The 27,988-nt window shown below is 49.3% G+C and overlaps 1 protein-coding gene across 1 annotated transcript; it reads right to left on the reverse strand.

Annotated features, from left to right (window-relative positions):
• Positions 1–13,794: 13,794 nt before the first annotated feature.
• CNGA2 (cyclic nucleotide gated channel subunit alpha 2) lies at positions 13,795–21,627 on the reverse strand. The gene is made up of 6 exons (XM_063142067.1): positions 21,512–21,627; positions 21,061–21,171; positions 19,898–20,059; positions 18,440–18,547; positions 16,101–16,207; positions 13,795–15,203 (listed from the first exon to the last, which is right to left on the reverse strand). The coding sequence occupies exons 1-6, from the start codon at positions 21,625–21,627 to the stop codon at positions 13,795–13,797; spliced, it is 2,013 nt and encodes a 670-aa protein (XP_062998137.1).
• Between the last annotated feature and the right edge of the window lie 6,361 nt (positions 21,628–27,988).

Genomic DNA, 27,988 nt, shown 5'->3' on the forward strand with positions numbered 1-27,988 from the left:
TGCTCACATCCTTTGTTTCTTGCTAAATGTTCGTTGTTGCTGGGAAATTGCCACGGCAGTTTACCGTATGCTCAGAAGACTGCCAGACAGTAATCAGAGGAAGGCAATGTGGGCCAAGGCAATGTGGGGGAATAGGGTGGGGGAAGTACAGAAGGAGGCATCTCTTTCTAGTGGTGTGCGCTCCAAGCCAAACATCCGAGGGTCCAACAGTGCTCCAAACTTTTGATGTGGGTGGGGATGTTTTCAAAACTGCTGGCTATCTGCAGTGCAGAGCAAAGGTCATTCGGAGCTCCATCCCATTTTCGGATAACCACGCCATTATAGCTATTGAGAACTAACCAAAATGCTTACAGCTCTGTCATTTTTAAAGATAAAGAGGTGAATCTTGGCACCATGTGCCAAGTTTGAAAAAGATCCCTTCATCTCTTGATTTTTTAAGGAACTTTTTAAAGTTTGACAGCTCAGCTGTCAAAAGGTTGACAGTCAGCTGTTCCATTATAGCCAATGGCAATTAACAAATGCTTACATCTCCATCATTTTTAAAGATAAAGACATGAAACGTAGCCGTATGATAGCTGTTAAGTAGGGCTTTAGGCATGCCAAGTTTAAAGCAGATCCCTTCATGCCTTGATTGTTAGGATTTTTTTTTTAAAAAAAACACCCCTCAAACCATTCCCCCCCTACACCTGAAACTGCACAGAACCTTTTATCCTTTACTTTGCTGATACACAGTTGTGCATCTCCAGTTTATAAAAATAGAGATCTGCTGCGTTCCCTGACAGTTTGCTTTAATGGGATGAAATGGGTGGGTGCTCTCCCTATGAGAAACCGGGGATCAAACCTGGCGCCTGCTGCATGCAAAGCATGTGCTCTATCACACTCTCCGGCATCCTGTGTCCCACAGTGGCCATCCAGAGGGAGACATACAGAAAGCCACTTTCATACTTGGCTCAGCAGCAGCAAGCGAGGTGAGGTTGTGCAAAAGAGTTCCTTAAATAGATCTATAGGTGGGGAAGCGAAGAGGAGCAAAAGCAACTCTAGCATCCATTACAACTAGGCCAACAGTCAATCCAAATGCTGAAACTGCTGAGCCATTGCACAGCTTCCTAAAAATATCAAAACAAAACTTTTCATTTTAAGCCTTAGAAGTAACACTGTTGGTGAGAAATAATTACTAGCTTTTATTTCTAGTTTTTTTTTAAAGCAGGGAAGGGAATACCTGTGAAATGGGAACATCACTCAGGCCTGGTTGACAGTGCTCAGGGAATTAACTAATAAGCCCACAGATCGTTAGACGTGACACGCACAAAAAGTGTCACGGCAAAACCACACAGTTCCTCCAATGACTTGTCACCACCGACTACCACCTCCAGACTCTGAACTCAATATATGTTCGATAAAGGCGGTGAAGAATCTGCAGCAAATGAACAAAGCCTGGGAAAGAAATGCAAATATCCACTCAAGGAAGGAAGCTTGGAGGCAAAAGAAAGCAGACCAGGGGTGGGGAGGAGGGGGGCATGGATCTCTCTGACTGTGATGGTTTCCAGTCGCAAGAAACGCTGTCGGTCTCTGAGCAAATCCTTGGGATGTGGAGACTGAAGTCCCAGCCCACCACGGAGGGAAAGAGCCACAGGGCCTGGTCTGGAGGGGGACTAAAGGCAGGGGACTTAGGAAGCTGTTTTAGGCCAAGCCTGACCCACAGGACTGCCTGCACTGACTGTCAGCAGTTCGCCAGGGTCTCCAGCAGGGATTTTTTTTCTGGCCCTCCCAGGAGACCCCAGGGATTGTCCTCAATGACTGGCAGCAGCTTACTGGTGGCTCCAGCAGAGAAAGGTCTTTCTACCTGGAGATATCAGGAACAGAATCATACAAAGCGGGTGGCCCTTTCCTTAAAAAAAAGGGCAACATTCCAGTCCTCATGGCTGTGAATAAAGAGCAGATTTAAAAAGCAGCATGCTCTATACCACATCAGAACCTTGGTCCATCTAGCTGCGCATTGTTGACACTGACCGGGCGCAATGGTCTGGCTTCAGTCGGGAATTTTTTTCTTTTCTTCTCATGCCAGGAATTGAACTTCCAACCTTCTGCATACAAAGCAGGCTCTATGCCCAGGAGCTACCATTTCTTTCTCATCCATACATCCATAGTTGATACTGAATGCAAAGAGCTTAGTTGCTCAGCTCAGACTCAGCCCATGCAAATTGCCTTCAGGACAGGCAACATGGCTACACCGTAGATAAAAAAGCACATAAACGATAATACGCAGAAAACACATATCTGTTTTTCCTCTCTGAATTCATTGCTCCTGATAAAGGTGGCTCTGTTGTTCTTTTTAGCGGAACAGCATTGGTGGCATTTTGTTATGAGCGTGACTTGCTGGAGCAGAAGTGCCTTTGCGTGGAGCTGCCAGGCTGCCTCCAGAGGGGATAGAGCTCTACCTAGCTGGCTTCTGCAAGGGGAAACCAACCACCCCCTCTGTTTGTAAGACCAAAAGCACATGTACGAAGCAAGGTGGATGATTATTCCACCGCAGAAGTGGGATTTAACCATCAGGGACTTGCTGCAGCTTCCATCTCCCCAGCTGGGCAAGGCAAAATGAGTAATTCAGCAGTGATTCCCCATTCCGTCCTCCTCCGATGTTCGATATTTAACCTTTGAAAAATGTTGCTGCGTTTGTACTATGCACTTTTCACTGAGTCCTTACCTTTCCTTGCAGAAAATAATTTGCTGTCTCTTCCTCCCCATCATCTCACAAGGGGTCGCAGAGTGAGGGAGCGCTCACAGCAGGAATCCCACCTTTCAGTCATTCTCCAGGCCCACCTGGGCTCCTCACATGGTTTCTCTGAGCACTAAGATTGGAACTCAGTTTCCCCCATCATTGAGTGACTCTATTGACCTAAGGAGGGAAGGAGCTGGGCTCCAGACAGGGATGCCAGGCAAATTCTATGCTGAAGCACAGGTTGGTTTAAGTTGGTCACTCTTGGATGGGGGGAGTATTTCATATTTCATTTGCTACAGCTCTTACAACTGGGGCGTGAGTGAGGGGTGTTTTCCCTTGGTGCATCAGAGCTGGGAAATTCAGTGGGTTTGACGTGCCAAGAAAGCAGCGCAGGGGATGGCTTTGCCTCCTGCTCTTGGTATAATTGGTGTTTCTATTTGGGTTCAGAAAGGAAATGTCAGCTTGGATACTGAGTTTGTTTTGCTTTTTGTCTCCCAGCAAGTGCTTATCACTCGCCTGCTTGAGCCGTCCAAGTTGTTTTATTGAATCATCCCTCTAAGTGTGGAAGCACCTCTGGCATCTTGGGTTGTGGTATTTATTTTTTCCAACTCATGGTGCACCACAGACCAAGCATAACAGGGAAAGGGAAGGGGCCTCCAGGACTCTGGGCAGGCAGGAAAGCTACACGCACCTGCAGCCCTCCTGGATGCTCCCTTTCCTTACCTGGTTTGGCTCCTTCCCCTGCAGTGCTTTCCACCCACCCTCTGGTCTGCCAGGTTCTGATGCCTCCAACACAGATGCATAGAATGGTAGAGTTGGAAGGGGCCTATAAGGCCATCTAGTCCAAGCTCCTGCTCTATGCAAGAACCTACCTTAAAGCATAGCTGACAGATGGTTGTCCAGCTGCATCTTGAAGGCCTCTAGGGCGGGTTCCATTGTCGTACTTCTCTAACAGTCAGGAAGTTTTTCCTGATGTCCAGCCAGAATCTGGCTTCCATGAGCCATGTCCTGCACTCTGGGATGATCGAGAAGAGATCCTGGCCCTCCTCAGTGTGACATATCCTGGGCTTTGTTCCAATTTTGCATGTGAGCCTTCTAAGGACATGATCTTGGTGCAGGGTGGTCAGTGTGTGCTTGACTCAGATGCAGGCCCAGCCTTGAAGTTCGCTGGGCAGTTGACTTGAGCCAGTCACACATTTTCAGCCTGACCTATCTCACTGGGTATTTGTAAGGATTTAGCTTGTTTTGAGCTCCTTGGAGGAAGAATTGAATACAAATGTGATGAAATAATAAATGAAGACGATACAAAGGAGGTATCAGAAAGAACGGTTGAGGTTAGGAATTGGCAGAGGAGCAGCTAATTATTATTATTATTATTATTAATAATAATAATAATAATAATAATAATAATAATAATAATAATAATAATTCCTATACTGCTCCATAGCTGAAGCTCTGTGAAGAGTGTCCAACATTTAGATCACAGAGCCACTGGAATGAAGTGTACTGAAGCTTGGAAAAAGGTTTGCTCACAGTCCCTTTGACCGTAGCAACAAAGTTACTGTGCACAGGGTAGAAGGCACTTCCTTCCTCCTCCCCAGCTTTGAAGAGCCATTTCACTGCTTTCCTCACCAAGCTGGCTTGGTAGACCTACTTCCTCCATCTCAGCACATTCCTTCCCCATCCTGATATGCTCTTCAAGGCCTTTTTCCTGTTTCCGGCAGTGGCTAGCCAGATGTCCCAATGGGAAACCCAGAGCAGCAAGGCTCAAAGGCAACCACCTTCTCCTGCCGGAACTTCCCAGAAGCTGGATTCAGCAGCACCTGGATCAGCAGGTGTCCTCCAGCCATCATGGCTAAGAGCTGAGAGTCGCCCCCTGTGATTTTAGTTAGCAGACGTAACTAAAGTAGGCTAAAGCCTTCCTTCTTCTTGACTTGGCCTAGTCCCCTTTAAAAAGTGATCTGAGCCACGGACTATCACCACATCCTGCGACAGCAAATGAATCAAGTGAATAATGTGTTGTGTGAAGAAACCCTTTCTTTTTTCGGCCCTGAATCTCTTCTCACCTGTTGGTGCCTGAGTTTTAGCACTATGAGAATGTGAAGGACATGTCTATCAACCCACTTTCTAGACTACATCCTGCCTGAAGCACCACCACGCACCCATTATTTCTTACCTGGAGCACTTCATGGCACATTAAATCTTCATAGAATCATAGAATAGCAGAGTTGGAAGGGGCCTCTAAGGCCATTGAGTCCAACCCCCTGCTCAATGCAGGAATCCACCCTAAAGCATCCCTGACAGATGGTGGTCCAGCTGCCTCCTGAAGGCCTGTAGTCTTGTACACTCAAGGTCCACCTATGTGTGAATCATGCAAGATAACATGCAAGGTAATATGTAAACCTCTGAATGCCAGATCCTAGGATGAAACACAGGGCAGGTGATTGTCACTCTCCTGCCATGCGAGAAGTAAGATGTTGGGCTAGATGGATGCGGGTCTGATCTAGCAAGGCCATTCTGACATTTTGAATGTTCCCCTGTGCTAAATGGCTGCTTCCACTCCAGCCAAATTGTTTGGCTGGGCAGGTAGTCAAGCTGTTTGCAGAACTGGCTCTATTGCCCCTCCTGTGGACGGTAACCCATAACACCGATCTGCTATCATGAACCTGACCAGACAACTGGGCTTCTTAGAACAGAAAAACTATCAAGGTGCTTTTAGGCAACTCAAAATTACCCAGGGCAGTTTAATGAGCAGGCAGCTAATGAACATTCTATGCACTAATTGCATCACTTTTCATTAAAATTGGAGGTGCCTGGGGAGAAGGTGCAATGCACATAATACACACACACACACACACACACACACACACACACACACACACACCAGCTTTGCAGGGTTGGATAAAGGTTCCACTTACACTAATATTCTTGCCTTCCAGATCAATGACTATATATATATATATATATATATATATATATATATATATATATATTTCAAGTGAAAGCATTTCTCTCAGCAGCTCCTCCAGGAAGCGGCTGCTCTCCTAACAGACTATTTAACTCTAATAATCATTTGCATGGCTACAAGAGGCCTCTTTCATCCAAGGATTTCAAAATGTTGTGCACATATTAGCTAATTAAACCTTGCAAACCCCCTCGAAGGCAAGTGAGTGAAATTCACGGGAAGCAGAGAATGGATGAGCGAGCTTCAGGGCAGGAAAAGGCAAATCTGAGCAGCAACACTGCACACCTGTTTAAAACAGACGCATGGGGGGGGGGGAATCCATTTTCCCCAAAAAAGAAAAGAAAAGAAAGGGGGCTGGCTAAGCACCCCATCCTGCCAAATGGCATAGGATTCCTAAGGGTCATGAGTATTTATTCCCCCATTTCCTGCAGTAACACAGCCCTGCCAGCCTTCCAGCTTCCTTGGGGATTATCCAAAGAGGAAAACCTTGAGTGCAAACGCATCCCTGCTTGCAGAGTTTATTAAACCTGCTCCTGCACAACTTGTCTTTCTAAGGCAAAAAAGCCTCAGTGAGGACTAGCAGCAAGGGAGCTTCACCCTCTGAGCCCCATGTCAATGTTGCAGCCACACCATTCAGTGAGTCATTGGAATGTGGTGTGTGTGTGTGTGTGTGTGTCTGTCTGTCTGTCTGTCTGTCTGCCTGTCTGTGTTTATTTATAACAATTGTAAACCACTCCACATCTAGACAGATTCTGGAGTTGTGAACAATCAAAGCTACAAAGATAAAAGAATTTTAAAAGTATTATTTAAACACAAACACACACACACACACACACACACACACACACACACAGAGAGAGAGAGAGAGAGAGAGAGAGAGAGAGAGAGAGAGAGAGAGAGAGAGAGAGAGATTCATGAGACTTTGGTTTTTTTTGGGGGGGGGGGGCATTCTTGTGAGCTTTATCACACCAGCATTATACTGTGCAAGGACTCCAAAGTTTTCAAGCTTATCATCTGCTTTTATTGTGAAGTACTCCCGTGCATCCTGCTTTAATTGTGCTTCAAAGGCAAAAGCCTCGCCGTATTTTGCTACTAGTTTTCGAGCGTATCATTTGTTGTTTTCTGAGCGGTCACTGGGGTGCAGGAGCAGGATTTGAAGAAAAATTAAACAAATGCTTACATCTGCATGAGCTTTAAAGATAAAGACATCAAAATTGGCACAGTAATAGATATTAAGGAGATTTTTAAGCACACCAAATTTGAATCAGATTGGGTCATCCGTTGATTTTTTTATGATTTTTTTATATTTCCCCCTTAAACCTATTTCCTGCTATGCAAAGGATCTTGCCGCCCGGTAGCAACAACAACGACAACAGCTTAGCGCTGTAGGGGATAATTTGAGGGAAACAGGTACATGGGATGAAGCTCCTTCTGAGCCAGCTCTACAAACAGCCCTTTTCTGGCAGTTCCAAGAGCCCTACGTGGTACAGAGTCATTCGCACTCATATCCTTGTTTAGAAAGCATGGAAGTGGGCGAGTGTCCTTGCTCAGGTCTGCCTGATTGCTGTAGCTAATACAGGAAGGAGTCTCCCTAGATTGGTTTGGCAGGGATTTCCTCCTTCTTTCCCAACATATCTTCAGTATCTGGAAGTTTTTGGTTTCTTTGCAGAGCTTGAAATATAGATAAACTAGAAGAACCCTAACTGAACTGCAAATGGCCTTATTTCAACCCAAAGCAGCATTTAGAGTTCAGGAAAAAAGGGCAAGTCTAATTGGCAGCAGTAAAGGTTGCGGTGTCAGATGGTATCCATAACCTTCTGTCTGATATTCCTTGGCTTTGGTGGCTTGAAATCAGGGTAATAATAATAATAATAATAATAATAATAATAATAATAATAATAATAATTTTCTTACCCACCTCTCCCTTTGGATCAAGGTGGGGAACAACATTAGTACAAGAATCAACACATCTTAAAAAAACTTGATTTCAAATTCATCTGGGTCTGGGTAGGCCTGCCAGAAAAGACTAGTTTTCAAAGCTGTCTTAAAATCACAGAAAGGGTTAATTTTACGAATCTCCTCTGGCATGCCGTTCCACAACCTGGGGGCAACAGAAGAAAAGGTCCTCTTGGTAACAGATGTCAGCCTAGTTTTGACTGACTGAAGTAAGTTCTCCCCAGAGGACCTGAGTGTGCAGGGTGGACAGTATGGGAGAAGGCGATCCTGCAGGTAACCTGGACCCAAACCACGTAGGGCTTGTGGAGCCTGTTCTGGGCTCCACAATTCAAGAAGGATGCAGACAAGCTGGAGTGTGTTCAGAAGAGGGCAACCAGGATGATCAGGGGTCTAGAAACAACGCCCTATGAAGAGAGACTGAAAGAACTGGGCATGTTTAGCCTGGAGAAGAGAAGATTGAGGGGAGACATGATAGCACTCTTCAAATACTTAAAAGGTTGTCACACAGAGGAGGGCCAGGATCTCTTCTCGATCCTCCCAGAGTGCAGGACACGGAATAATGGGCTCAAGTTAAAGGAAGCCAGATTCCGGCTGGACATCAGGAAAAACTTCCTGTTAGAGCAGTGCGACGGTGGAATCAGTTACCTAGGGAGGTTGTGGGCTCTCCCACACTAGACGCCTTCAAGAGGCAGCTGGACAACCATCTGTCAGGGATGCTTTAGGGTGGATTCCTGCATTGAGCAGGGGGTTGGACTCGATGGCCTTGTAGGCCCCTTCCAACTCTGCTATTCTATGATTCTATGATTCTATGATACTCTGGAGTAGGTGAATGCATTGGAGCTGTTGTGTCCAGGAACCGGGGAGAATTTGACTACGAATCCAAGCACCTGGCTGGCCTTTCTATACACAGTTATCTGACAATGAGGATTTCCTTGTGTGTCTGGATTTCAGCTCAGGCTCTTATCTTTGGTAGCACTGAGACTGAAGGATGAATTTACAAGGTTAGCAAACAGCTGAGGGGAGAAACCCAGATATGCAAAAACCCAGCAATGCATTACGTATGAGTGTCAGGGCGGAGGTGCCTGTGCCCTCTCAAAACTAACCTGGCTATAAGGTGATGATCAGTTCCATCCTTTTAAAAGCTTTGGCAAATTCCTAACCGTAAAAACAGCACAACAGTGAAAGGCTGCCCAGGAAAGCAAAGGAGACAAACCAGAAATGGTGGGTCAGGTATGGCATATTCTTATTTTTGTTTTTGATCTCTATGACTGTACGGCTTCACTTGCAGTTTCTCTCACCTTTTCTGGATTTCTGAAGCCTAACCTACACCTATGCTTACCTTTCAGTTAACCTCATTGAACAGAGAGAGACTTACTTCTGAGTAAACACATATAGAACTGGCTTTTAATAGTGTGGTCACTCAGAAGCTTTTTTTAAAAGTCTAAAACCGCAAACTGGAAAGAAGTACTCTGCAACCTATGCTGACTTCTGAGTTCTTCTGTTTACTCACTGGATTTTAATATGACTTGGATGTAAATGCAATTGAAATCAATGGGATTTACTCTTGAATAAGGGAATCAAGCCCAGGCAATAAACAAGCTCCATTGAACACATACACACACACCTCCAATTCTGCCTTAAACCAATGCTGTGCAGAATCGGAGGGGCGTGGGTGTGGGTGTGTTAATGGGAAGGAATGATTTAGGTGGGGAATTAAAAAATTCCTAAAAAATCAAGAGATGAACCAATCTGATTCAAACTTGGCATGCCTAAAGCCCTACTTAGGAGCTCTCACAGTCCCAAGTTTCATCTCTTTATCTTTAAAAATGAGGGAGCTGTAAGCATTTCAGTTAGTTTCCAGCACCAGTTGCTGGGGAACCTGGGTGGGAGGGTGCTGTTGCACCATGTCCTGCTTGTTCATCCCTTGCTGATGGCTGGTTGGCCACTGTGCAAACAGAGTGCTGGACTAGAGGGACACTTGGTCTGATCCGGCAGGGCTCTTCTTAGATTCTTAGGTTCCCCTAGGAGCTCCAATGAGTGAGGGGAGGGCTGCCACTTGATTACAATGTCCATCAACGACAAGAACCAATGAACTGGCAGGGGAAGGAGAAGGGGTGGGTGCAACAGCAGTGGGAGAGCAAACAAGAGAAAAGAGAGTTCACTGGTATAGCGAGGATCTTGAAAGGGAGGAACGCTTGCCACGCTTATGAAATGGAGGTAAAAAACATGGAGGCAAACCGGGGGGGGGGGGGCGGGGAGAGGTGTGATTGCCACAATCCTTTTGTCATTAGGGTGATTCCCAATGGTGGCTCCTAGTCCTGCTATTCAGAAAGCCCTTGTGCAGCTGTTCCATCTTTCTTTCCTTAACCGATTTTCTGCAGTAAGTGAAAAGATGAGAGAAGCCGTGGAAAAACACAGGATACAAGTGAAAGATGACAACGTCTGGACCCTCCATAACAGTCTTTGAACGAGGCGGAGCAATGAAGCCGTAGAAATCTCACCTGGAAGCACCTGGAGTCACTGCAGTGCCAGCCTTCATTTCATTAATAGTTCCATGAGAACTCTGTAAGAAACCAAGCAGGGGGTGCTTGGAATCCTTGGTACCTTTTCTCTGGAGTAACGGGTTGGAAGTTTTAGTGACACACACACACACACACCCTCAACTTGGTGCCCTCTATGTGTGTTGGACCACAATTCCAATAATTCCCAGGGCGCACGGGCCTTGCTGGAAGGAGTTGTAGAGTGATTGGAGTTGTAGTCCCACACATTTGGAGGGCACCAGGTTTGGGGGAGGCGATTCCAGATTTCCCCCAAGTAGGTTAATGGATTGGACTAGGGCAGGATTTCTTTCTTTTTGCTGCTTTTGCGAAGCCGCTCTGCGCTTCAGGGCACATTCTCCCCGGAATGGCGCTCTCTTCTCGGCAGCTGCTGTCCAGGGTGCTGAAATAACCGCCGCTCCCGGGTTTCATTGTTCAAGCCTTCAAAAGCAGCCCTGTGCGCAAGCATGAACAGAGCCGGGAATCTCGCATTATTCCACCACAAGCAAAGCCCCTTATTATGGGCGGAGGAGCAGCAAAGTGCCAATTCTTTCATGCAGAAAACGAGTCAGATGCCCTCTTTGCTCCAAGGCAATCGGTGCGCAGCCACAAAAGGAGCAATGAAGCAGTTGCTGCTATGGATAAGGCAGGCACCCATATTTTGCCTGGAAGCCTTCAACACCCAGGGCCCGAGGCGAGCGCAGCTTTTGCCTTGGGCTCTGCTGTCCCCAGCCCTGCAACTCCTGTCAACAACTCGATTTGCGGCTGCGGGGGAGATTCCCATGCCTTGTGTAGGCTGCCCACGTGGGTTCTTGCCATGAGCATGGAGGACATGTGGGGGGAATCCGCACGTCGTTCTCAGGGGACTTCCATCCGCCCGAAAACGATCGTGTAACTCGCCTGTAAAAGAGCAGAGGAAGAAGCGTCCTTGCCGGTGCCACCGCCACCCAACTCCCTCCTCGCCGGCTGGGACAGAGAGCTCGGGGGAAGAAGGCGGGGTGGAGAGCTTCTTCCGCTCTCCACCCGGCCTTCTTCTGCCGAGCTCTCCGAGCCGGCTGGCGAGGAGGGAGTTGGGTGGCGGCGAGTTACACGATCGTTTTCGGGGTGCAATGGGGGCGGATGGAAGCACCCTGAGAACGACGTGCGGATTCCCTGATCTCACGCCTCTGCCTCAGTCGGGTTAAAGTATCACATTACAACAAAGTGAGAGCCAGCAACTGTTTCTTATAGCTAATGAGTAACAACTCCATGAGAAAAAAAACTTCACAAAAGTTACCAGGGATGGTGTTGTTTTGAAAGAAGTCTCTCCTCTCTCCCCCCCATCTTGTGAACAGCACCGTGCACATCTGGCACAAAGCACAAAATGCATTCAGCAAACGTGAGAAGTTGAGTCTGCAAAATTCATCCTGGCCCACAATTTCGAACTATTTGCAAATGTGAGATACGGGTACACAATCCCACGGGGGGTGAAGGGGAAACGGACGGAACATAACAGAGCAGGTGGACTGACCAAGCTGACTAGCTTATGAAGCCTGACAGCACAATGGGTCTTATTTCCCCAGAGAGAAGAGTAACTCCTGACTCCAGGTGAGATGCTGCTGTGCCCACCTGGACTGGTCCTCCGTTTGTTTGACAGGACAGCTGCTCCTCCTTGTCTCGTTTCAAGCAGGCTGAGCCAGGCAGGCCTGCACGTCATTCCATGGTACACAGCACCCTCTTGTGGCTCATACTCTTCACCAGAAGGAGGGAAGTCAGAGGTCGGAAAGCTCCCAGGTGGAATAGAAGCCTGGTGGTGGTGGTATGTGGCACTGCCAGAGACACACATTCCAGGGCAAGGTGCTCATGGAACGTGAGCTTAAGCAGACTCGGAGTCCCAAGCAAAGAACTGCCCTCTGCTTGACCCAACCAGAACGACCAGAACTGGAGAGGATCCAGGGAGGTGGCGATGCAAGACAACGGCTAAACCAAGTGGCTGCTCACTCTCACAAGAGTTCCTTCTTTTAGAGAGGGCCAAGAGGCCCTGTGAAACTGCAGCCCATTGTGGCTTCCTTGGCACATGGGTTTTACATCAAGGCACATCTCTTTCAAAACATGCACCTGCTAGAAGGGCTATGTGTGAAGCAGCCCTGGGAGTCCTGCTTCCCACTGTATATGCAGTTCTTCTTGGAAGCTTGCATCTTGATCTTGCCCGGCACTGGACCAGCCTAAATGCTTAGTGGGTTGCCTCTCCATTCCAGTGCTGGAGGGCAACCAGGTTCCAGACAGGATCTCAACAGACCTGGATGCCTTCAGTGAAACTGGATAGACGTGCTTTTTGACTGGGTAGTTTCTTACTCTGCTAACCTTGGACTGGGTGGGTGGGTGGCATTTTTTTGCCTCATGCATAAAACCAGATATGGCCCAGAGGGGCCCATAAACACCATTTGGTGCAAAGTTTCTTGTTCGGCTCTCTAAGGGTGCTCGTTGGGACCACCGGCCAAGGACTGAGGTGGGAGAAGGGAAAGAAGCACAGACAAAGTAGGGGGTTGGATAGAGAGAACTTGAGAACTCTAGAGACATTCACTTCTGTCACCTGGGCTTTCCCAGATCCAAAAGATAGGCACATTTTTATCACCCAAACTCTAGGATGGTCGAGTTGGCTTCAGTAATGAGAATGAAGAGTATCCCAAATAGGTCTGTTCTGGTGGCCAACTTTGCTCGTCTTCCTCCTCCAGTACTCACACACGCATGGGTGCGGCCACTCCAGTCTGTGAAACAGGGCAAGGTTTTCCTCTGAAGCTCCTTTGGGAATGGGTTGGAGTGTGAGAAAGGTGTCAGGTTCAGCCACTTTCTCCAGACAAGTCCTTTCTAACCATCTGGATTGTGTGAAGATCTCAACTACTGAGGACCTTCTCCTGGTAACAGGTGCGGTTACTGGCAGCCCAGAGTTCTTGCAGAAGGAGCCCATATTCAAGGATTGTGGGGAGAAGTATGGCTAGGAATGACTTTAAATCTTCAATGAGCAGAGGGAATGCATTATGGACACAGCTACTGGCTGGCTGCAGAGCAGCAGGACCTGGGCCAAAGAATTTGTGTGGATCTGCAGCACTGTGGTGACACAGGCCCCCTCAACCTGCTGGAATTCTGAAATATTCTAGTCTTTACTGAAACAGGTGGACTCACGCCCTGGAGCATGCACAGACATACATATCCCCTCCCTCTCTTCTTTACCCAGACTTAGGGAAAACATCACAGTCTGCTCACAAGCTGGGTGACCTCTGAAACTGCCCCATGAACAGGGAGGACAAGATCCGGTGGGGGTTTCCTATCAGGTTTTAGTATCAAAGTATGCAATTCTGCTTTACAAAACAGGAAAGAGTTGTGTTACAAAAGACTGTGAGCAGCTGGTGCAATCTCTCTTGGATTGTTCTGAATATGCACCTTCCTGAGCAATTCTGTCAGTCGTCTAAGTCTTACGCAATGGGAAGAAGAGGAGCCACAAACCTAAGCGAGAGCAGCTGGCAACACCCAGCTGGGAATGAACCTGGAGAGGTGGCCATATTTAGAGCTGCAGCCTGGAGATGGGTCTACTGTAAGACGGGCTTGATGAGCAGCATGTGCCAGGAGCTGCTGCCTCCTCATGGTTTGGCTTCTTCTTCATCCCTGGGTGGGCTGTTGGGGCTATCAGAGAAAAGCTCCTCCAGGTTGTCCTGCTTCACCTTACTCTCCACAGAGGTGATGCGCTGCTTGAGTTTCATCTGGGCAGCATCATACTCTGCTAGGAGCCGGGAGAAGCGGGAGTTCAGTGTCTCCAGACTGGCCTCCAGCCTGTCCAGCTTCTGCCCTACGTCCATGCCTTCCATGCCTTCTGCTGCTGCTTCATCCAACAGTCCTTCCTTGGTGAGGATCTCTCGACCGCGCTCTTCTAGGACTCTCTTGGCATCTGGATACTCAGTCACTGCTTCCATGAGGTCCTCCTTAGACAAGCAGAAGAGGTCGGAGTAGCCAATGCTGCGGATGTTTGCCGTCCGGCGGTTGCCCATTTTGCTTCCTTTGATGTTGAGGATGCTGATTTCTCCGAAGCAGCAGCCGGCAGTCAGCAGAGCATACTGAGTCACACCGTCATCTGCCACCACCGCCAACTTCCCATCCTTGATGATGTACATCTCTTTGCCAATGTCCCCCTTCCGGCAGATGTAGTCACCTGGGCTGAACACCTGAGGGCGCAGCTTGAGCACCAGCTCCACCAAGAGCCCAGCCTCGCAGTCCTGAAATATCCGCACTTTCTTCAAGGTCTCCAGGTGGACGTTGATGGCAATCTCAGCCCGCAGCTTGTCGGGCAGGTTCTTGAGCACTTCCCACTCGTCCACCGTCTTCTTGTTGGTCCAGAGGTAGTCAAACCACTTGATGACCTTGACCTCCATCTCCTTGCTCACTTTGCGGAACTGCATGTAGTGCTTGATGGCATCGATCTTGGCCTGGAACTCTGCCCTGTTGGCGTTCATGTTGGAGATCATGGAGCCCACATTACCCACAATGGTGGCGAAGATGAGGACCCCAATCAGGAAATCAAAGATGACAAAGAGGTACTCCTCATCCCGCACAGGAGGGGGCGTCTCTCCAATAGTGGTCAAGGTCAGGGTGGACCAGTAGAGGCAATAGATGTACTCCCGTGTTAAATACCCGTACTCTGGGTCTGATATATTTGGGTAAACCCAGGTGTCCTCTCCAAAGCCAATGGCCTTAGAGATGGCATAGTAGATGCAGGCGTTCCAGTGGATGATGACCAAAATGTACATCACCAAGTTGCAGATCCTGAAGATGTTTGGATAGCTGGTCCTCGTCTCAGTCCGATCAAAGAACTCAAACATGCGAGAGAAGCGCAGCAGCCTGTTGAAGCGGACCTCTGGGCGGTGTATGCCGGTGGCAAAGTAGGCGAAATCGGTGGGCAGGACAGAGAGGACGTCCAGCTTGAAGTGCATCGTGCCAATGTACTTATCACGCAGCTTCTTGAGGTCTTTGACGAGTAAGCCCTGCTCAAGGAAACCTGCCAAGGAAAACAGAGAGTGGCATTCAACCCTGGCCGACCCTGGCCTCCTGGATGGTGTAACTCCAAAGATGGTTATTTATTTATTTTCACCCAATCTGCTCCTTCCACATGCCTGAACCTGCATCCAGTTCCAGATGTCAGAACCTTCATCTGACTGGAGCCAAGCACACAGGATAGTGGCCCCAGGGTCGCTTCAGATGGCACAAAGATACAAAGGAACATATTCTGCATCCTTGCAGTGGTGAATTAAGTGTGGGGTGTGTGTGTTGAAATGATGCCCAGTCCCAAATATCCTGAAAACATTCAGTACTGTATTTTCTCCATTTTGATCATGGATAGGCAACCTTTTGGGGACATGGACATATTTAGCAATCTGAGAAACTGTCCTGGGGCACCATCACAAAATGGCTGCCATGGGAGGTGTGGCAGAGGACAAGGCAGAGGTGGTGGTCTGAGCTACAGTTAACAACTCATAGTTTTCTGCATCAAGAGAAACCTGTTTTTGGTTTCACACCACAAAATGTGTTAACTTTTTTCTAAAATTGGGAGGGGTCAGGCACCAAGAAAAATGTCAGGGGGCTGCAGTGGTGCCCACATGCACCAGGATGCCTATCCCTGATTTAGATAGGTTATAAGTCAATGTGATATCATAGCCAACTCCTTTACCATGCCTGAATACTAATACCCGGGTGAGTAAATTAAAAAAAAAAATCATCAGTGAAAGGTGATCAAACTTTCATTGGGAAACTCTATTTTTCAGAACTGCTGTTAATAAGATTCACTTTCTTGGGGCCATGTTTGCCTTGCAAGGGCAGAGCAGGATCGTCAACCTCAGCAATAGGGAGGCTCAGCCGGCCCTTCCGCACCATGGCCCTCCTGCCCCAGATCCCTCACCTGTGCGCAGCCGAATGACAATGTCGACGATGTAGATGCTATCAGCGAGGTAGTCCAGAACCAGCCACCAGACCAAGTATTTTTTCTGGAGTTCATTGAAACATGCTCTGCAAGAGATACCGCAACAGAGGGATTCAGGAGGCCGGAGAAACCCTGCTGTGAATGTTCCAGTAGCCCAAGGAGTGAGGCAATGATGAGCTCACTGGCCGGGTGAACCACCCACCAGGCTGTTTTGGTCTGACCAAGGGTAAGTCAGAGGAGGAGATGTTGTGTGAACACTCACCCACACCCACACCCCTATCATAGAATCATAGAACCATAGAATAGCAGAGTTGGAAGGGGCCTACAAGGCCATTGAGTCCAACCCCCTGCTCAATGCAGGAATCCACCCTAAAGCATCCTTGACAGATGGTTACCCAGCGGCCTCTTGAAGGCCTCTAGTGTGGGAGAGCCCACAACCTCCCTAGGTATAGACACCCTTCTGGTTGTCTTTTGTATCACCTACATGCGAGGCTGAAAACTTCTTGCAAATGTACAGGTACAGTTGAGGGTGGGGAGGAATCCATCCCTGGGATCAAGGTGACTGGCCTGACACTTTCTTGCCTTGATCCATTCATGCACACCTGAGTGCGCATATCCTCATCTACGAATGCCTAGAGATGGATCCAGGCAACATCCATCCTCCATGCAACCAGGGCATGGAAGGAAGGTGGAGCCTGGGAGCATCAGACCAGTGCCCGTGGCCAAGCAGGAGATGCCCCTGCCCACTAGCAGCAGCGGACCACAATGGCTGGGTGAACAAGTGTGGGGAAATGTGAAAAAGCAAAGCGGAGGGTGGCTAGGGCTTTTTCACAAGGATTTCCCCATACCCTGAAATGACAACCTTTGCTTAATAGTAGCAACAACAACAACACGTTGCTCTAATTTTTTCGCTGCAAGGATTGCCACTTATGGGAGCACAAAAACGTTTGTGCTGCCGTCTCCTTTTTCACACGTTCGACATGGCAATCCTGCACACCTACTTGTACAGACAGTCCGAGGTGTGTGCAGCTCCAGCAGCTTCACAAACTGAAATGAGAGTGGCAACACACTGCCCAGCTTGGACCACTTGCCAGGAATGGCTGCCAAAACAAAGGCTTCTTGACAACCACCCAGCTGCATAAACCCACATGTTTGTGTGTAATCAAAGGATTGCAACTGCTCTAAGACAGCGAGTGAACAATGGCTGGGTTCGCACGTAATGCTAAGCCATGATTGGTTGCTAACCACTATATATCGTAGTTATGCCAACAGCCTGCTTTGCCCATTCTGCAGAGCGTGGGTTCTCAGAGTGGGGTGTTTGGGTGGATTGACCCATCGTGGGTGGCTGAAACATACCACAGGTGACACATGAACCCATCATGGGTTCCACCAGAAAATAAACCATCATGGCTTAGCGTGCTGTGTGAACCCAGCCAATGGCTCAGTTCTGACAAAGCATTTCTCAATGGTGGTTTTAGAACTTCACAGTTGAGTTTTTACACCACCATTGAGAAATATCTGGAGGGAAACTCCACCCCACAGTGGAGGGTTTTTGTTTTGTTTTTTTAAAACACTCCCAGCAGAATATCCACAATGTGCAGAGGAGATTTCCTGCACAACCGTTGCATTGCATTTTGTGTTGTGGGCTCCATGGAGTTTTCCGTTGCACTGAGTTGACTTTTCCCACTGGCTACAGAGTTCCCTGGCAAGAGTGGCGAAAGGAGTGAGTGCCGCTCTAGGAGAGTTGCCGGGACTGTTGTGTGTTTTTTAACAGCAATGGCTGATGGGATACCATCAGGAGGATCAGAGGAGGAGAGAGGGTGGAGGAACTGTCAATCAAACATCGTGATGGATTTTACTCAACTCCATGGTAGCCCACAGTCACACAACAGCGGAGTTAGACCATGTTGTGTGGGGAGGACCCCCCAGGAACTCAACCTCTGCGTGGAGTTTTCATACTGCATTGACTAACATGTTGTCTGAATTGAGCCAATGTGTCTCCCCAAATTTCAGCAGTTGAACAACCCTGCAGTTGCTGGGACTCCAGAAAATGACTGACTGAGTACAAGGCAGAGGTGGTCGTCCCTGCTTGCTATAAGGAGAGGGGATCTGGGGAGCAGCCTAGTCAGAAAATGGGGGAGAGAAAGGGCAGGGAAGAAAAGAAATGTGAGGACTGTGCCACATTCTGTAGGTTATGGCTCCTAATTTTTCCATTCCCAGTGGGTGCCCATCCCTCTCTTCTCTCCAGGCCCACCATGGTCATGGGAAGACCCATTTTCCAAGGCTGATTTACTCAGCAGCAAGGCCCCCCCACTCACCGTGCCACCAACGTGCACCAGTTATAGAGAACAGGCACGGCGATCACTAGAAGCCAGCGGTAGTACCAGTTTCCGGCAGGGTCCAGCACAAAGACTTTCCATTTCTTCCTGCAAGCAGAATCGAAGCATTCTTTTAAACGACACGAGCTATCAAGGGTAGTGGGAATACAGACTAGCTGGTGGTGAAGAATGCAACCTGTGAGCCTAATCTCCCCCCTCCTACCCCAGTTGAAATCTCAGCTCAGACGAGAGCTCACTGATTTGGAGGGGGCGAGGTGTTTTGAAACAGTGAGACGGGGAAGGATTAAGCAGACACTACATGATGCACACACACACACACACACACAGAGAGAGAGAGAGAGAGAGAGAGAGAGAGAGAGAGAGCGCTTCATCAGTCCCCCTGCCTGAAATATTTGGTTTTTCTCAATGCCAGCTTCAGGTTTTGGAGGGCCCTTGGGCAAGACACCCTGGATGCTCCACTCCCTTAGTGTGTCCTACCTTTCGCCACTATTGTCATCAGCTGCTCTTGTTCCTCATCCTCTCTCTCTGCCCCATCAGTGCTATCACTTGCTTGTCAGGCAGAGAGCCCGTGGGCATCAGAACATAAGAAGAGCCCTGATGCGGGATCAGACCGAGGGTCCGTCTAGTCCAGCACTCTGTTCACACAGTGGCCAGCCAGCTGTTGACCAGGGATCGACAAAGCAGGACATGGTGCAATGGCACCCTCCCACCCATGTTCCCCAGCAACTGGTGCACCTAGGCTTACTGCCTTGGATACTGGAGGTAGCATGTAACCATCAGAGCTAGTAGCCATGGATAGGCTTCTCCTCCTCCAGGAATTTATCCAACCCCCTTTTAAAGCCATCCAAATCGGTAACCATCACCATATCTTGTGGTAGTGAATTCCATAGTGGCGCTGTGTGAAGAAGCACTTCCTTTTATTTGTCCTGAAGTGGGCAGGGGCATCTACTGCTCCTTCTTTTCACCACCACTGTTATCTGGTCCAGAGCAAGAGGCAGGTAAAGAAGCAGATGGGTGAAAAGGAGGAGCAACTCCAGGAGACCCTTGTCAGTGGGCCATGGCCAGACGCCCAACCCTGCCAAGGAGGCTCCTTCCTTGTTAGTCCCAGAGATAGCCAGAGGCAAAACCACAGGGGTCCTAATTCACTGGGAAAGAGGTGGCAAAGAAGGAGGAAATAATTGCCGGCTTCCCCATCCTTGGGGTTACTCCTTCCTTCCTTCTTTCCTTCCTTCCTTCCTTCCTTCCTTCCTTCCTTCCTTCTTTCCTTCTTTCCTTCCTTCCTTCCTTCCTTCTTTCCTTCCTTGTGTATGATGGATCAGCCATCTTGCTTTCTCACTGCTGCATCCACACCTTCCCAGCTTGCATACAGAGCACAGGAAGGTAAGGTGTGGGGCTTTGTGGGGCTCCAGACAGATGAGAGAAAAGAAGCGGGCTTACTTTTTCTTTTGGTCCTGGTCTCCAGAGCCATCATCAGCTGCCGCCGCCAAAGTCTTCACGTCCGGCCCTCGGAAGCGCTCAAGGAACGAGTCCGGCCGCTGCTCCTCTTCTTTTAAGCTTTTATTTGCCCATTCCCGAAGAACCATCACCAGCCGGGCTACCCTGGAAAGCAAGGGACAGGAGAGCAAGAGTGAGTCTCTCAGCCATGCAGTTAGGAGAGCTGGGGCACATGGGCCAGCTGAACTTCCTGTCTCCTGTATTGTACTACTAGTGTAACGCCATGTTGCCATGGGCACAATTAGTCAGCTTTTTTGCCCTTAAGCCCCCTCACCACAGAGGGGCTCATGAATAATGCAAATGTGTTTCATGCATAGTGAATCCTCCATCTGAAATTTGCATGTGGCACAGCCTCCCTCCCTCCCTCCCTTGTGCGCCCTGATTGGCCGCTTCCATCCCCTTCCCTGTCCCCACTGGCGGCAACGGACTAACCACATGGCTGCACCCAGGGCCTGCCTTTGAGTCACAATGATTGGCCAAGCAGGGCCGTCCATCATCCTGTTGGCAGAGGAGCTGCCCTGCCTGTTTGGCGTGTTGGGATTTAATTGCTAATAAAGCTCAAGCTTTGAACTTTTTCAAACTTTCAATTTTTTTCTGCACATCTATGCTGCTTGAGCTTCAGTTTAAAATGAAAAGGAACAAAATCGGTCTGGTAGATCTTGAGAAATAAGCCTTACACTATCATATTCTTATATAGGATTGTATTCTTTTAGCTTCCATAATCTGCCCGGAGAATGCCTGTTTAATGGGCAGATTAACATACAACCAATAAATTCTGCCCTAGACTGGGAAAGGAAAGGAATGTCCAGGCAGGAGGCCCTCCTGACAAGTCACACGTCTGAATAGGATGACACCCACACAGCATCACATTTTGCAACCCCGTGGCTAGAAAATGTTATTTAGACCTGGGCTGACACATGTCCATGGTGTGCCAGCATCCACAATGGCATTGCTGACAGAGGCAGGAACGGCAGCCTTCTGCTTCCAACGACCTTCCAGCCCACTCAGCGGCTGCCCTCCAGAGGCGGCTCTGAGAAGCTGCCTCTTTCCCTTGGCCGTGCACAGGGGCCACCTCAAGCAGTGCCTAGCTGAAGCCCCAGAAATACCTGGAGAGGGCCCCTTTCTTCGGGGGGGGCTTGTGTGGTTCCTGATTTGCATCATCCATGGCAGCCACCCGCTGGAGCTCTGAAGATGCATCATCACCGGTGAAGGACACTCTGTGGAGAGACCAAATGAGCAGGTGACCTTTGGCTGCCCAGCAAAGTAGGGGGCGGGGAGGGACATGGAGCACAGCATCCTAGCCTGGGAGGGATCTCTCCCCTCATCCCCTCCTCATCCCTGCCGTCCCTGTCAAAAGAGGGCTCCTGTCTCAGTCCAAATCCTGACTCTCTCACACACAGGTGTATTGAACCCAGAACATGCTGAGGCTCTGCTTTCTTCACCTCCAGCCACCACACACATACTGTCGCATACTCCATCAAGAGCATATCTGAGCATGTTTAGAATGCCTTCTCCTCATCACCAAGCAGCCAACCACCCCGCAAGCACACCGGTCACCTGCTGCGGTTGCTGCGCCCACTCTGCTCTGGATCACCTTCGGAGGCTGTTTTCACAGACACCTGCAGCTGAGGGTTGGCGGGGGAAGCCGTCACGCCATTGAGCTTTTCCGTCATCCTCCATGCGCAGAAGAATGCACGAGCACGAACCTGCTCCAGAAAAGGAGGGAAATGAATCCTGAGGATGGGGACTGTTTTGGTGGTGGTTGCTTTGCCCACAGCTTTTTTGACATGGATTAAAAGGGACATCTGGAAGCATAGTCCGGGGCAAGCATAGTCTGCCAGCCAACAGCTCCTTCTTGGCTGGAGCAGGGGATCAGGGAAAGCCTGCACTGGCTTGGCTGAGAGATGATTCCCAATGTAACGCCACCCCCCACCCCGCATCGCCACCTTTCTTCCATCATCAAGGAAGTCTATGTTGGGTGCAATGGTGGTCCCCCATCCAGGCACTGACCAAACCAAGACCTGCTTAGCTTCAGCAAAGTTGCTGCATCGTGTGCCTTCAGGCCATGCCCTTTGGGGTCAGGGACAGGCTGGAATATCAGCAATCTTTGGGCAGCTGAGCGTCACAAAAGATACCACTCATGCTGCCTTCCCCGCCTTTCAGCTTGGTCTCTACTCCCCAAAGCTCTGTGGGGGGGGGGGGGGAGGAGGAAACGCTACTGTATGCATATACACTGCTAGGTGCCTCTGTTGCACCTCCAACTCCCAGGGGCTCAAGGTGCCCTCTCGACCAGGCCGATACACCAAGAAGGGAAACAAGTTCTCAGGATGCAAGAATAAATTCATTAACAAAAAGCCTGTTCCAGCCCTTCGCTTGTTTTGAGATCTTCTTCAGGGGGCTAGAACATCATCATCATCATCAATAATAACAACAACAACAACAACAACAACAACAACAACAACAATAATAATAATAATAATGGAGCCAGACAATATTTGTTTCCTGGCTCTGGCCAGGAGCTCCACGGGGTGAAGGACACAGATTGGGGGCCTTCTGTGTTTTGGTGGAAGAGATCAACCCTGCCACTGGCTCCCTATGCAATACAGAGCAATCCACAATTTGCCAAAGGCCTCCCAATCATGCCAAGTAACTGATAGCCCTGTAACTTCCTCTTTCAAATAATTAAAAGGGGTGGAAACAGGGCAGATGTGAACCACGGATTTGGGGCCTGGTCTTGGCTATCCTTCCAATCCCAAATCAGCCTCCAGAGCCCTTGCTTGTAAGGGACAAATCCCTGTGTTCCATTTCAGTTAACTGTATGTGTTTCAGGTTGGCTGAAAGAACTTCTCCCCCTACACAGATCTGTTAAGCCCCCTACAATCTTCAGGGGAGGCTTTGCTGACTGAGCCACCCCTGCAAAGTCTTCAAATACTTGGAAGGTTGTCAAACAGAGGAGGGCTAGGATCTCTTCTCAATCCTCCCAGAGTGCAGGACCGGAATAATGGGCTCAAGTTTCAGGAAGCCAAATTCCAGCTGGACAGCAGGAAAAACTTTGTGACTGTTAGAGCAGTATGACAATGGACCCATGACCTAAAGAGGTTGTGGGCTCATGCACACTAGAGGCCTTCAAGAGGCAGCTGGACAGCCATCTTTCAGGGATGCTTTAAGGTGAATTCCTGCATTGAGCAGGGGGTTGGACTCGATGGCCTTGTAGGCCCCTTCCAACTCGACTCTTCTATGATTCTAAGTCATATCAAGGGGATAACATGGCAAACAGGACTTCTCTGTGGTGGCCCCTGCCTTCAGCAATTACCTCCTCCCCTCTGTGATACATCAGGGGGTTGGACTCGATGGCCTTGTAGGCCCCTTCCAACTCGACTCTTCTATGATTCTAAGTCATATCAAGGGGATAACATGGCAAACAGGACTTCTCTGTGGTGGCCCCTGCCTTCAGCAATTACCTCCTCCCCTCTGTGATACATCAGGTGCTGGCAATCATGTGCATTTAACCGTTGCTAAAAACTTACTTGCTCACCCTGGCTTTTCCCAACCATTAACATGTCTAAACGTTGTTGTGCTTTTACAATGATGTATTGCTTTTATAATTCGTTGCCAACTGCTTTGGGATTTTATTTTAAAATGGGGAGCAGTATAAAAAATATTCTAAAATAAATAAACATTATGGAGATGTGATTCACCTACTGCACAGGATTTCAACAGGTAATAATAAAGTTAAATGATAAATGATTTTAGAGTTGTTAGTTCACAGATTAATAGGCAAGTCACTATTTCCAAAGGTTAAAGATGTGAGCTGGATAAATGTGGAAGTGCTCGGATGTTCATTTGAATGTCAGTCCTTCCACCTTCTCTTTCTCCACTCTTGAAATCCTTGACCTTTCCCCCCCCCTCCACACCCCTTTCCTTCCTTCTCCCGTGGGGTCCCTCCAGGTTATTATTCAAGGCTTCTCCCAGAGGCTTTCATCTTGTCACTGTTGCCAAGGCAACCGCATCAGCATCAAGCCCTTCCCTAACTACAGGTGTGGGTGTGTTGAAGTGCTTTGCTAGCCATCCTCAATAGGCCCACAACAGAGACGAGAGCCCCAGCAGCGGGGAAGGGGGCACTGGGGAGCAAGTCTCCTTCCGAGACTCACGAGGCCTGAGGAGATGGTGGTAGAAATGTCAGGCAGGAAAGACGGAGCTACCGCATTGTGGCTCCTGCCCTGCCGCTGTTAAGAAAGTTGCCACAATCTACTATGGTGTTTGCAGCTGATTTCAGAAAATGCATCCATCAGATTCCATGCCTAATTATAAGAAATGTGTGTAATATAATATTCCCTCCTTTGCATCGAAAGCTCAAGTCATTGTCTGAACACCAGATCTGAAATAAAAGGAGGAGCTACCACGGTGATTGGATGCAACAGTCCACAGAAGCAGCTCAAGGTCCCGCCAATGTAGCAGAGCGTGGGACGGATAGGCCTCCCTCTTCTGCTCTCCCCACAATCATAACAGAAACTCCACTGTGAACAGGAACACACACACACAGTGTGACACCATGAAGCCTTTCCAGCCCCCTCCCCATACACAGGGTTACAATCAGAGGGATACGGTGGCAGGGCTGGGATGTCTTGCATGGATCCAGAAACCCTCCATTTATGCCTGGACTCAAACCAAAAGATGAGATGTGACCTCCTCCGGCTGAGAGCATCTCTGAACTCGCCCAAGTCAGTTTAAAGGAGCAGACCTCACCTTCAAAGGACAGCCCTCTGAGCCCTGCACAGTCCAAAGAAGCTACAAGACACTCAGGAGGGGGTGCAGTGGGGGAAGCACAACGGAACTACACCTGCCATTTTGGTAGGTAGACCAACCGACCATCAGCCTGGCCTGAGGCCGAAAGGGAGGGAGAAAGGGAGCCCAGCGGTACTGAGGGAACAGGCTCGAGACAGCTACGTCCGTGTCTGTGCATGTCCCCACTGGGGGGGGGGGGTGAGGAGAAAAGAGCATTCCGGGGCAGTTAGAAGAGTCCGTTGGGAAGGGGAGAGAGAGAGAGAGTTAGAACTGGGGAGGGCCGAGGGAGAGGACAGGAGGATGCGTCAGTCTTAAGTTTATGAGTGCTAACGCCAGGCACCTTATAGGGATTATTACTTAATAAGATGCTGTTCACAGTTTGGTTCTGATCTTATTTATTTGCAAATAATTCTTTTTTTAAAAAAATTGACAATGACTTTCTCTGCTTCTACTGTACATCGGTGAAATTGAGTGATCTCCTGACCCTCTTTGGCTCAGAAGATGTCTTTCAACACATGCAGAAGCAAGAGACCTTTCCCATTGTTTACATAGGAAAGGTTCACCAGCGTGGAATAGAATGGATTCCTTGTGCTGGGAGAATCTCTATTCCCTACGCCAGCCTTCCTCAACCTGGGGCGCTCTGGGCATTCTGGGAGATGCAGTCCAACACATCTGGAGCGCCCCAGGTTGAGGAAGGCTGCCCTACGCGGACGTGACACGAAATGGGAACAAGCGTTGGGACCTTCCCCGAAAGAGCAGCAGCAAGAAGAAGGTGCGTGAAACCACCTGTGGAGAACCAGCAGCAGCAAAGACATAGCAGCCATGACGCAGCACCCCGGGCGAAGTGGGGGCACTCATCCAGCCCCTCTGACATCCCCCATCTCAACCACGAAGGCCAAGGGAATTCAATCCTACTCACTAGTCAGGTGTTCTGCACAGGGCTGTGTCAGGGACCAAACCCAGCATGGGAACAGGACAGGCTGGCAAGAGGAGCCACGGCGGCTTCCAGGTGGCTTTAACGGCGGTGGTGCGACGGGAGACCCCTTCCCCCTGGGCCTCAGTTTCCTTTCTCAGCCCTTGTGTATGTGGCACGTTGGACGAGTCGTTCTGGCTCTGCTGCTGCTTCAAAAGGCCATCAGGGCAACTAAGAGGTGTCCAGGGTTCATCCCAAGGAACTTGGAGACACTTCAGCAGGCTGGGGTGGTAGAGGACGACCTGCCGCCGGAGCCTGTGGCGTGCAAGACCAACCCTCAACACCCGTTTGCTTTCCAGCCCCGCATCTCAGCTGGCAGCACCGGGACGAAAAGACAGAGCAAACTTCTAGGCTTGGCACAAAGGCCAAGGAAGCAGTTGCCCAAGCGAGCGTTTGCCTGCCGCTCTGGCTGCAGCGTGTCTGACTCCGAGCCAAGGTGCGCTCCACGAGTGCTAATCGCAGCGGCCTTTGTGTCTAGGGGATGAAAGGGAGCCGCACGCAGGCTCTCCCTTGCCTTCGCCGCCGCCTCTGCTGCTTAACCCTTCCTCCGGCTTCAGTTCAGCACAGAAGCCAGACCCAAAGGGGAAGGGATCCCTTTCTATCCTCAGCTGCCCCACACTCATTTCACAGGGGTGCGACAGTTGCCTGCTGAATGCAACCCTAATACTGAAGCTATGCCAAAAATGCACCTGCTTAGCCAGGAAAAATGCATAGAATCATAGAATAGCAGAGCTGGAAGGGGCCTACAAGGCCATCGAGTCCAACCCGCTGCTCAATGCAGGAATCCACCCTAAAGCATCCCTGACAGATGCTTCTTGAAGGCCTCTAGTGTGGGCATCTCCTCTTCTTTTGGCAAGAGCAAGGAGACTCAAATCACACTAACGCACCACCAGCTGGTACTGCAGGATTTTTCACACCAAAATCCAAACATGCTATTTTCTGGTTTGAAAATACATTCCACCCCTTCCCGTGTTTGTTTGTTTGCAGTGCTAGTTTCCTGAACGGGACAGCTGATATCTCCATATTACATTTAGGGCTGTTAATTGGTTAAAGAAATCTTAAATAATTGTATGAGTTTTATTTGATTGATTGATTGATTCCATTTGCATCTAATACAGGCATTCTGAAGCAAAAAGCACCCGCACTTTGGGTTTGGATGTCTGTGTCAGACGAGGCATTCCTATTATTTGTGAGTGAAAGGGGGGGTGCCTCTTTTAAGCAGTTTTCTTGGCAAATGCAACTTTTAAAAAATTGATTTGCTTAATCAGGGCACCCTTGATCAAAAGTTTTTTTTTTCAATCTAATAATCTAAATCATCAAATTGATTAAACAATGCAGCCCTCGTGACATTAGAAGCAACTCGTTTCTTTGGCATATTCTTCACATCATGAACCACACACACACACACACACACACACGTGAAATGACACACACTTTCCAGTTCTGTGCATGTGTGCACACAGGGCACACACATTTGTTTGTATCGCACACCTGCCCCACAGCTACCATCAAAGACTGTCTTCATTAAGTGACCTGGAGGTTGAGTAGGGCTTAGACAGAGTGGTCTGTGAGATGTCCCAAACCAAGAGGTAAATGAGGGGTCCCTGGAGATGGAAGCCCGCCATGCCATAACTGCTCCTGTAAAGATGAACCACTCCTCACTCCAGGAGCCTCAGGGTTCAAGTATTGAACGGCGGTGTCCGCAACTCAAAGCCAAACCTCTGCTGAGAGTCCTGGGTGCTGGCTGTGGCTACGTGGCAGGTAGCAAAATGAGGCCAACAGTGAGGGAGGAAGCAGCAGCCAGGCACCTCTCCATCATGCCTGGGTCCAGCTCCAGCTGAGAGCCCCCTCCCTCCTGCTACCAACTGTCTCTGCAGAGGCCACCAGTGAGGGAGGAAGCAGCAGCCAGGCACCTCTCCACCGTGCCTGGGTCCAGCTCCAGCTCAGAGCCCCCTCCCTCCTGCTACCAACTGTCTCTGCAGAGGCCACCAATGAGGGAGGAAGCAGCAGCCAGGCACCTCTCCATCGTGCCTGGGTCCAGCTCCAGCTGAGAGCCCCCTCCCTCCTGCTGTCAACTGTCTCTGCAGAGGCCACCAGTGAGGGAGGAAGCAGCAGCCAGGCACCTCTCCACCATGCCTGGGTCCAGCTCCAGCTGAGAGCCCCCTCCCTCCTGCTACCAACTGTCTCTGCAGAGGCCACCAGTGAGGGAGGAAGCAGCAGCCAGGCACTTCTCCATCATGCCTGGGTCCAGCTCCAGCTGAGAGCCCCCTCCCTCC

This window comes from Elgaria multicarinata, chromosome 15 (assembly GCF_023053635.1).
Source record: "Elgaria multicarinata webbii isolate HBS135686 ecotype San Diego chromosome 15, rElgMul1.1.pri, whole genome shotgun sequence".
Classification (NCBI taxonomy): domain Eukaryota; kingdom Metazoa; phylum Chordata; class Lepidosauria; order Squamata; family Anguidae; genus Elgaria; species Elgaria multicarinata.